The 12,135-nt window shown below is 32.6% G+C and overlaps 1 protein-coding gene across 5 annotated transcripts in view; it reads right to left on the bottom strand.

Moving 5' to 3' along the window:
* The window catches only part of LOC130895715 (muscle-specific protein 300 kDa), a 205,197-nt gene extending 193,279 nt beyond the window's left edge, over positions 1 to 11,918 (bottom strand). For all 5 annotated transcript variants that reach the window (XM_057803203.1, XM_057803205.1, XM_057803204.1 and 2 more), the window contains exon 1: positions 11,499 to 11,918. In XM_057803203.1, the coding sequence (XP_057659186.1) occupies positions 11,499 to 11,801 (303 nt within the window). In that variant the 5' untranslated portion in view covers positions 11,802 to 11,918. The remainder of the gene's footprint in view (positions 1 to 11,498) is intronic.
* Positions 11,919 to 12,135: the final 217 nt, after the last annotated feature.

Here is a 12,135-nt window from a genome sequence, read left to right as displayed (position 1 = left end):
TCATTCAATATTTTTCGTAAAATTATACCTTGTTTCTTTGGGAATAAAGTTTTTAAAAATAAAATTTTGAATTAAAATTCATGATTGGCTAGATTTTTTCACAAACTGAGCGATCAAGTCGATTAAAAATTTTGCATATTAGTTAAAGCAAGATGATATTACATACGTTCATAAATTCATATTTGAGAAACTTGTCATGGATCTATGACATATTATGATTTACACATCAATATCGAGTGAAATTTTCATAAAAACCGAAGTTTGTTCCAACTGTCGCAGAACTTTTTTTACAGATAAATACTACAAGTTTTCTGATGGCTTCCATACGTTCAGAACGGAAAATTTCTCTCGCAATGAGAAATACGGTGCGAGAGAAAGAATTGCGGTCCAAGTACTGGTTCAAAACTGCTACGACCAAAAAAAAAGTAATTATATGTTTTATAAATAACGAAAAAGCTTTTGATAGAATGCTAAACCTGGAAATCGTTCAAACAGTGAGGCGACATATACCAGAAAGATATAAGACGTATTGAAATTTGTAATGGAACCAATCAGTTGCAGTTAGAGTTGACAACGAAATTTCGAAGGCCCAAAAATTCCTTAGAGGTGTTAGGCAAACATGTGTCTTCTCCCTACTCCTGTTTAATCTTTAGTCGGAAAACCTCTTTCAAGAAGCCCTCGACGGTCAATAATTAGGAATCAAAGCAAATGGCATATGGATCAACAATATACGATATGGCAGACAACATTAATGAACTCCAAAGGCTTCTGGACATAGTTGGAGTACACAGTTGGCTCATGAGAATCAATTTCAACAGATTGGATGATTCAACATGAACAGATTGGAGGCATTTGAGATGTGGATCTACCGAAAAATTTCAAGAGTTTCATGGACGGCAAGAAAAACCAATGAAGAAATTCTGAGGAGAATAGAAAGAGAACGTGAATTGCTGAACACGATAAAAAGTATAAAAACCAGGACATGTGATACAGAGCGAGAGTTACGATTTGCTTCAGCTCTCAATGGAAAGAAATATAGAGGGAAGAAGGGGATTGGGCATAGAGAGGAATAGCTCCACAATATCAAAAATTGCACTGGGATAAGAACCACATCAGAATTAATTCATACCATTAGAGACAAAATAAATTGGTCAGGAGCAATCCATATATTAATGGATAGCAGAAGAAGATGAAGAAAAGAAATACCCGTCAATATTGACGGGTATTGTTGTTATGATAAACCAAGTCAACCATAAATTATTGAAAAGTTAATAGCTCAAACCAAATCAGAGTTGATATGGTTATTATCTAATATAATTCTATGTTTTCATCAATAGTTCCGCTTTCACACTCAAATTGACGTTAATAATAACAAAAAACGGAATTATATTTTTTGCCAAACGGTTTTGTACAACTTTGAAAAAACTTTCTTCATTTCTATTCATGCGTAAATGTTAATTTTTCTTTGCTGTGACAAAAAGACTTTTTTTACTTTTTATTGGAATAATAATTGAAAGTGAAGGCTGAACAATTACTTCCAAAATAAATTCCCTAAGACGTCCATGTCGCTGCTTATCGGAAAGGTTAGATATTTCTTAAAGAGTTGCTTCCGCAATTTGTAATTTGTTTGGAAGAAGACTGACAATTCAATATTTTGATAGAAACTATCTTCTATATATGGATATATTCAGCCACTGTGGTATTTTATGGATGTGATGTTGTCCCCTGCATTTCCAGAGCTTCTCGTGGAATGGTATATGGAAGAGTACGATGTTCGTGGCGCTGCAATCTGTCAATGAATTTAGGTAAATAAGGCAAAAATAAATCGAAAATTAGAAATAAAATATTTCGATATCGCTTTTCTTTTTCGAGATATAGATATTTGTCTTATACAACAGATGGCATTTAATTTTCTTCGAGAATAAAGATTTTATCGCTTTAGATTCAACACAAGTTATGTAATTTAACCAACAAAAGGTTTTTTATTTAATTTTTGCCTAATTAACCCTAATATTTCAATATGTATTAAAAAGTACAGATTTTTTAAGAGAGATGGGCAGTTATATAAAACTTTCATCACTATGTGATCAATATTACATAATATATGATGAATCAACGAATAGTTTAACCTTGTTTATAAAATAAAAAAGATATTTAGCAATCATTTGAAAAATTCATCGAAAATTCAATGTAGAAATATGCCCCTGATGTTTTCAAACTACGGTGGGGTTAGGTTAGGTTAGGTTTTTTCGAATTCAAATATCGATATCTCGAAAACGAAGCCATATATCGAAAAATTTTATCTCTTATTTTCGACTTATTTTGAGTCGGTTTACAATACGTCATATCCAAATCCTGGTGCCACGGAAATTGATTATATCTTATACAGTAAATTTCTTCAGTTACCTTTGAATAAATTTTTTTGATATATTTTGATAAAGGCTTAAAATAAAGTCGAAACGTCAAAATTTATCTTTCTCTTAAAAATGATCGAAAAAAAATTAATTTTAAAACAAAAGAGACCTAAAATCAAAAAATCAAAAACATTTAGATGCATTAATTTATCAAAAGAAATAAATCAAAGAAATTTATTAAAATTTATTGATATCCAATGATAAAACTGATAGATGATAGATTTTTCTCCTTGGTATCTGGTGCTTTTGTTATTAATAAGCAGGAGCAATTCTGAAAACTTCCTTAAATAAATATTTTCCTTAACATAACGTTGGAGGTTTTATGATTTTTCCTTAAAATAGCACATTTTCGGAAACCTTTATTATATATACATGTTTCTTGTCGTATCATTAACAAAATTGGTCATATTTTTTCTCATATATACTAATTTTGATTTGGCTGATAACATATTATATATTGCATTTGCTTCCTCAGATACATATGATGCAGTTTCACTATCTCTATCATAATCAACATCTCAAAGATACCTGGGTACAGATACGAAAGTTGGACCATGGATGGGGCCACAGAGAAGAAAATTGACACACATAGAGTTCCTACAGCAAATGGGTCTCATGACAATCAAGGAGAGAAAGTTGCGGTACCTAGGAAATATAATGAGAGGTGAGGGATATGGGATTCTCCGCCTGATAATAGAAGGAAAGATCGAAAGAAAACGGTCGGCTGTAGACAAAATTCACGGCTGAAAGACTTGCGTAGATTGCTCGGAAATTTAGTAAGGTGACGGCGTTGTAAGAAGAAGAATCAACATTCATATGGAAGAAAAGGCTATAAACGCTATAAAAAGGTATATCTCTTAATAAAATTGTGTTTTACTACCTTCGGTCCCTGAAGACGATAACTTGTTTGTCGAAACGCGGGTCAAATAGTGTAATTGTGAGTATTAGTGTAGTAGTAGTGTGAATAGTGCGTTAATTAAAATCTCTAGATATGATTTGATGACGATATTTGGCAGTATTGTACAACTTTACACACTCTATAAGAATAGTTATAAAAAAAATCAACAATCAATTGATATTTCGAAACCGGTAAATTCTATAAGTTGTCATTGGGAATAATTACTGATGGGTTACGTATGTTGCAAACTACAGACTCTCTCTGTATATGTTTGAAAAGAAAGAATTAACCGGAATTTTATCAGAACTTTCCATCTTCATTGTCTGATTATTTTCACTGATCTGAATGTTCTTCGACGATAACAGCAGTGTAGTATTCTACCGACTATGGAGTGGGTGCGTCCGCAACGGCACAAAAAAAGAAAAAGTTAGCAACATCGTCTGCGATCCACAGATTATAACAGATCATTCAGTAACGTCCGGGTTTCCTCGTACAAGTCAGTTTTTGTTATAAATATCAAAAAAAAAAATTGAAAATAATAAAACCGATTATTCAATGTCGATTTTTATGAAAGTGAAAACTTTTCTATATTTCATTGTTTACTCAGATATTTTTGACGTGGAAAGGTTTTTGAAAAACCCTTTGACATGGCCATGGTTGGTACTAACCAAAACCAATATACATCTCTACAGGGTAATTTATTCACAACTGGTCGTTATAAAAGATAATAAACAAGATCATAAATAACAAAACTCCAATGCAACAAAAATTAGTAATCAACAAGAAAGTGAGGTTCTTGAAAGAAAACTAATAGATTTATATAATAAGAATAAAAAAATAACATAATAACACTTTTCAAAGCAAACAAAAAAGTATTTCAGAGGAAACTTGGAGCTATGCCCAATTACAACACCAATTAACATATAACATCGAAACAGTAGTTGGAAAACTTTTGGTCTTCATTGTGGTTAACTACCAAAAACCAGAAGAGAAACGCCGGCTGGATAGTAGCTGAATATATGCGATTAAATATTGTACCGATGCAGGTTGATGATTATACACTGAAAGAAACTACTGACGTAATCCAAAATACTAACAACTGGAAAGCACCGGGCATTGATAATATCCAGAATTTCTAGTATAAGAAATTCTCGAGCGTACACAGGGAATTAGCGAAGCAATTTTCTCATCTTCTACAGAGCCCAGAAGATATCTCAGCATTTTTAGCACTGGGTTCCACTTATTTGCTTCCAAAGAGCTCCTAGACGAATAAACCCACTCAAAACAGACCTATCACGTGCTTTCCCACTTTGTAAAAGATACAGCTTGTATCACCACAATTTAGAGGCACGACGAGGAAAATATCATCTTAGCAAAGGAACAGAAAGGTTGCAAAGAGATCACATAGGGTGCAAACAACAAATTATACACTTCGACAAGCACAGAAACATCACTAGAATATACACCACTGCTTTCGTAGATTACAAGAAAGCATTCTTCCTAGTGTACCTCATACCTGGCTTGTGGAGGTATTGCAGATTTACAAAGTCCACCCAACTATTATAAACTTCCTTCCAACAACGATGAAAAGATAGCGAACAAATTTAAATCTGCAAATCGGTTCAAACTCCCTCAGTACTGACGAAATACCTAATCGTAGGGGAATATACCAAGGTGACTCTTTGAGTTCGTTGTAGTTCTACCTTGCAATGAATCTCCTATCTGCCATGCTCAATAATACAAAATAAAGCTGACATCAAAACCACTACTAATTCAGAGTCAAAGAAAATTCGGAATCATACAGTTTTCTACTTTATAATATTGAACATAACTTCTAAACAACCACTAACTTCACAATATTTAAAGCCAATTACAAAATTAGTATAAAATTTTTCAATATCAAATCACCGTTTTTTCCGTCTCAGAAAAAAAGTGGTGGTAGATATTAGCTTGTGGTTTTTTGTCTGTTTTTACACTTAGTGAGCAATATTATATTTAGAAAAAAAAGAAGAAAAACTATAAACATGTTCATACACACCACTGGTGAGCAGAAAACCTGTTACACCTACATGGTTACAAGTCCTCCATATGCTTTTGAAAGGAAGTATCTTACAAGGAATGACTTAGCTTAACTGTCTAGATAAAAGATTTTGCTTGTCGCGTTAAGGCTACAAAAATGTTGTCAAATAATGATTTACTGTAATATATAGAAATATTTATACTTGAAAAATAACAAATGAGTGAAAAATAAATGCAATGCAAACAAGATTGGCCTGTGCTGTCACCTAAATTAATTTGAAGAAATTTATGAAAAATTTTGTACTATATTCTAGAAAAACAAAAAACATTTTTTTTTTTAATTTTGCTCTTATAGAAATAGTTCCAATTATATTCTCCACTTATTTATGAAAACTGACAACTTTTCATAGAACCGAGAACCGCGCCCTATTTTAGAGGATACTCCACAGATCACTTATATTATATTAAATTTATCTTCTTTGTATAGATGGTAGGGACAGTGTATATGAAAAATTTTCGTCGAAATACGTTAAATAAGGGTTGCCCCACATTAGCATCTGGGTAAATTTCCTTCAAATTAGGTTAAGTTAGGCTGGCGGCCCTGGAATGCAGAGGAGGAGGATGCTAATAAACATAATACACTATATGCTCCTCTACGGGGCCCCAGTATTGTACGAGGTCCTGGAAAAAACAAAATACAGAGAAATGTGTACTAGATCGTAAAGAAAACCGCTGCTTAGGGCCAAAGTAATCCGTATACATCTGTTAATAGACGAGAGGGCTAGGATGCATAAGAACGAAAAAAAATGTAGAATATTGAGATTATAATTTAATGGCTTGCGCAAAAATTATTCATATTTATTTTGACCTGACAAAGAGATGTCATCTTTGTATGGTAGTTTGAAGAAAAAAAATTGAAAAGACTATCTAAATGCCAAAAAAAGGAAATAGAAGATGTGATTTTAGCTAAATTCTAGAAGTTTTTACCTAAATAACTATAAATCTCAGTACTCCCTAAGCCGGCAAGGTATTATATATGATACCTTATTGGAACATATAGTTCAAAAATTGAAAATAAAAAGTTTTTTTCTGACATCTTACTTGAAGTCTAAATGATAGGAAATCATGATCATGAAAACAAGAAAAAAAGTCATTGGTTAATATCTTGCCAGTTTAAGGGTTAAAGATACTTGTAGTGGAAGACAATCAAGACCAGGGGAAGTATAGGAAGTAAGGATTACCTCAGGGATCGGCTATCACTCCGTTACTATACAACATTTACACGCATGAGATGTTTGATTTGAAGACCTAGGGAGTAGGCATTTGCCGATGAATTATGTAAAATAATAAGATCAATCAATCAATATTCATGATTTTCCAGGAAACTCACAATTAATAGAGTGTATTGATATCTAGTTAGCCTAGACCAGTTCCATGCATAAACAAAATATTGCGTTACCATAGCAACGAACAATAACTTATTGAAGAAGTGTCAGTGTAAAGTTTGACGTCAAAAAAGTAAACCAGAGTTACGCAATAATTTAAAAGAGAAGAGGTGTCCACCAAAATTGTGAAAATTGAAAAATTGGATTATCGAGCAATCATCAAGTACCTGTATTTAAAAGGGTTAAGAAGTAAGCAGATTTACAAAGATTTGCTTAATACCATTGGTGATCAATGTCCTTCGTATGCGACCGTGAAAAATTGGAGTGCAAGCTTCAAAAGAGGTAAATTTTCCATTGAAGATGATGAGCGATCGAGTTTCTGAGTTAGTCCCCGAAAATATCGATGCAGTTCATGACATGATTTTATCAGACCGTCGAATTGGTTTAAAACGGATATCTGAAGCATTGAATATTTCATATGAACGCGTTCATCATATAGTTCACGTCAATTTGGATATGAAAAAAATTGCTGTAAAATGGATCCCCAAATGTTTGAATGTTGACCAAAAGCGTGCAAGGGAAGAAGCATCGCGTTCGATCTGTGCTCGATTTGACTTCTTAAGCCGAATTGTTACTATGGATGAGACTTAGGTACATTTATACAATCCAGAAACAAAGCAACAATCTATGGAATGGCGACACTCTGGTTCTCCAAGACCTAACCGTGTCCAAAAATCTGCTGGAAAAGTTCTTGCTTCAGTTTTTTGGGATTGCCATAAAGTAATCATGATTGATTGACCAATGATGACCATTCGACATTACTGACCACTCTACGGGAAAAAATTAAAGAGAAAAGATGCGAAAGCTATCCAAAGGTGTTTTGTTTTTGCAGGACCACGCCCCTGCACACAAATCTCATGTTGCCATGAAAAAAATTCGTGATGTAGGGTTTGAATTACTAGAAAACCCCCCTTATTCACCAGATTTAGCTCCGTCCGACTATCATCTCTTTCCTCAACTGAAAAAAAGTTTAAGACGTCGTAAATTTTCTTCCAACGAGGAGGTGATAAAACCTATAGAAGTCTGGTTTGCAAAGCAAGAAGAAACATTTTTTTTTGAAAGGCCTAGAGACGTTGCAGGTTCGCTGTAATAAATGTATCCAATTAAGTGGAGAATATTCTGAGTAATAAAATATTTTAAAAATTGAAATTTTGTTTGGTTCCATAGTAAGCTAAGAATTTTTCAATATTTCCTCGTAGAATTAACCCATGGGGGTCTAGGCTATCAGTACATTATAGCAAAAAAGACACTCGTCAATAGTATCTATATGATCCTTGTACGTGGTAACGTTTAAAATTCTGTAGTGATCGAAACATTTTGATATACAAGTAAAAATTGTATTTATTGTTAGTTTTACAATATAAAAAAATTTCCCTCGATAAGATAAGATAATCATCTATTTCCACAATTAATGTGAAGCATTAATGGATTTTAGTGTAATACATAATTCTAAAATTAAATTTTTTTCATAAGTAATGTTACAACTTCAATTCCAGTTCCAGTTAAAAAAGATATTATTCTTAAATTTCATTCAATAAACGATATAGAATAAAAAAATACTGACACTAGCCAAAACTTTTTACACATCTTTTTTTTTGTTTAATTATCAAATTTTATTTCTGCGAAAATAAAGGATACAATTGTTCAGAATATCATATTCGTTCAAAGAAATATGGGAAAGAATTTATTTATTTATATATTTATATATATATAAATATATATATGTAAATCATTCTGTATATCCGAATTTATTTCTGCAATAATATGAATTAATATTTAGTTAAATAACAGATCTTGTGTGATGACGCCAGCGAAGCACTTTCATTTTTTTTTTTAATACAGTGTGAATTTTCTGTTATTTTGGCATTGTACAAATTCATATGCACTGCTTCTAAAAACTCTGTACTTGTCGTAATAGGTGACGTAATAGGGTTCGATGACGTCACCAAGTAATTGAAACCAATATTAAATGGGACCTTATTGCAAGTAACACTAAAAAAATTAATATGATTGAAAGTATTTAAATATTATTCAAACGAGGTGTCACTTACCATAAGGTCCCATTTAATATTGGTTTCAGTTACCTGGTAACGTCATCGATCTCTATGACGTCAACTATTACTAGTAGATAAGCTTACTAAGTCCTTCAATTGTAACAGTGGAAATTAATCAATATATCTGTAGTTTTACCTATCTTGTTTATTTTTGTTCATGGATATTAATTGAATCTACTAATATCTTCACCATAAACCTGTAATTACCACTTAATAGATCCACAATGGGAATTTAACGTTCTCTAATATCGTAGATAATTTTTAAAACTTGCCGTACTTTCCCATAATAATTTTATCATGTATATCATTAACTACTAATTTAGTAAAAATAGAAACTTAAACTTTCTTAATAGAGTAGACCTCTGGTAATTTTTTTCATTGATTTCTCCCAAAAAATCAAAATGAATAAACAGTTTCACCATTTTCATTAGAAAAGACTTTGGAAATGCCCTCAAGCAAGCGATCAATGTGAATCAATCTCTTTCTCAGTACAACCAACTTTCTCTGGTATATAAAATACATTCCTAAATCCACAATTATAGTTTTACGCAGGTCCAGAGACACTTCAATGTTAAGCTATGGTGTCTTCCCTTTCTCCACGCAGCAGATTTTCTTTGGCATATGTTTCTCTATGAATGGTTACAATAAAATATTCTCCTGAATCTCCAATTACGGTTTTTAGCAACTCGAAAGGCGTCTGGTCTCTTTGACAAACAGATCCACCATCTTCTTTTTCAGTACAGCACATTTTCTTTGATAATTTTGTAAGATGTTGCTCCATGAATGGTCATTATCAAATATTACCCAGGTGCTCCAAATAGAGTTATCAAACTGCTGTGCCATTTCTTTTCTCAGTGCAGCAGTGATTTTCTGGTTAATTCCTTCTAGAAACCTCAATTAGAGTTTGTAGTTTCTCAAAAAAAAGCTATCAATGACATTCAGATTCACTATTTCCTTTTTCAGTGCAGCGAACTTTCCTCGACGAAATTATTAGATGTTGTTTTTTGAATAGTCATGATCGAATATCAGCCAAGAGCTCTAATCACAGTTTTTAGCTCTGAATGACGCGTTAATATCAAACTGTGGTGCCATGTCTCTTCTCAGTACAGCATTTTTTTCTCTGGCAAATTTATTCTTCGATTCTTCGTGAATGGTCGGAATAAAGTATTTTCCAGAGACATGAATTAGTGTTCGCAATTTCTCAAACAAAATATCGATGACAAACCGATATACTATCTCCTCAATTCGTCAAATTTATATGAATTCCTAATATTCAGAATAACATATTACTCAGAAGTTGCAATTAGAGTATTAGGCATTTCTCTGGCAAGTTTGTTGACTATTTACCCTGAAATTTGCAATTATAATGTATGTTCCTCAACCAGGAGATTTGTTCTTGTTTCTACGTCCCTACCACCCTCTCTTTTCTCTTGCACTTTAAGTTTTAGAGTACAGTATCGATTTCCTTTGAAGACATGACCGAGCTGTGACACTTTTGGGGATGTAACTTCCCTGTCCTGTATACGTCATTGTAACCACATTTATATTCTGTTGGTTGTGGTGGTTTCCAGTGACCAGACTTTGGCTCCGTACAACAGAACAGACCAATATAACTAATAATTCTTTATCGCAGGAACTAGCGTTAGAAAACAAAGATGTCGGCTGAAAAATTGAATTTTCTATAGTAAAAAACTTCATTAAGAGTTCTCTAAAGCAAGCAACTAACATTTGTACTATTAATTTGTTCAGTACAGGAAATCGATTTAACTGTCACAACGAATAATTCATTTGTTAAATTAAAAAAAGTTATGTCCAGCTGTCTTTTCGGTTAGACATTTTTTACGCCAATAATTATGTCGAAAAAATCAATTTTGTCACATCATATATTCCATAAATCTTCTGGTGAATAAGTATTTACAATACTTTCCAAAATACACCGGCAAATGCGCAATACATTACACACATTGGTCTAAAATTGTCCATTTCTCATAGAGTTATTGATTCCAAATAAAAAGACTTTATCACAATGTCGTTTGAGGATCGATAGAACAATTTAATCTATGTTTCTACAGACAGAAATTCCTGACTAACAGAATCAACACTATATTTTATTAAAAACAATAGTTGAATATAAATTGGTAATTACTGAACTGACAAATTATTTGGAGATAACATCTAATTATAACGAGTTCATTTTAAATAAAAATTATGGTAATAGCCTCATTAATATATTCAAAAATAACTACGTAAATTGTTAAAAACTAATATATTTATGTGATAAGGGAGAAATTTTCCTGTTAATCCATCAAGAGCACATATTATTCTTTTTTGAATCATGGTCATCATATTCATATACAAATAGTATGACTACCAGTTAGTATAGAGAATATTAAAGTAGAAATTCAGTACTTTTCAAATATAAAAATACAAAATGATAATTGAACCACAAATAAAAACATATTAAATTAATATATGTCTGATAATCTTATTCAAATGAATTTTTTTAACGAAATTGATTAATAATTTTGCTTACCAAAACTAGAAATGAACAAGCGATAAAAATAATAATTGTTTCATTTTGAAAATTCTATGCAAACTCCCACAACATTGTTTTTTGTATCCTTTATTTTCGTAATTCAATTAATTTAATAAAAACTCAAAATCTTGCCTTATAGCTGCCATCAGGGCCGATTTCCTTCATTTGCACCACATGTCTTGGAGATTTAATTTGTCTTAAAGTCACTTGTTCTAAATGTGTACCTCCAGCGTTTCTAGCCCTTTCTTCTTGCAGTTTCCTTTCTAATTCCTCCACGTCGACACCACTTTCATCCTTCAAAGTTCCCGATTCAGAGCCCGTCCACACCTTTTCGAAAAAACTAACCCGGTCTCTGAGTTTTTTACTCGAAGGGCTTTGCGGGCTATCAGGAGGCCTTTTGGACCCCTCACCCGAATCTTTCTTCGGTTGACTCATATTGTCATTGCACTATTTCGAAGAATTTTATTTTTACCGGTTCTGTCATTTCGCGTATTGAGATTTCCGTGTACCGCGTGTCCGCGAGATCGCTCGATACTGAATGTACGCAAGTGATTAACGTTGAACCTTTGTTTGGGTATATCAAGACCAATAATTCTCGACAGTTATGCACAGTAGACCACTTATACAAACGATTAATACCGTATACGGTTCCGTTCGATAATATTCTGGGCGTGTATGTTGAACTTGGAAAGCGCAGACGTTAATTTCAGAGTAGGACATGAAAGGTTGGGTCGACTCGCGATTGTGTTCGAATTTTTCGCGGTTAACT

Source organism: Diorhabda carinulata, chromosome 6 (assembly GCF_026250575.1).
Source record: "Diorhabda carinulata isolate Delta chromosome 6, icDioCari1.1, whole genome shotgun sequence".
Lineage (NCBI taxonomy): Eukaryota > Metazoa > Arthropoda > Insecta > Coleoptera > Chrysomelidae > Diorhabda > Diorhabda carinulata.
This window is presented reverse-complemented; position numbering and strand designations above follow the sequence as displayed.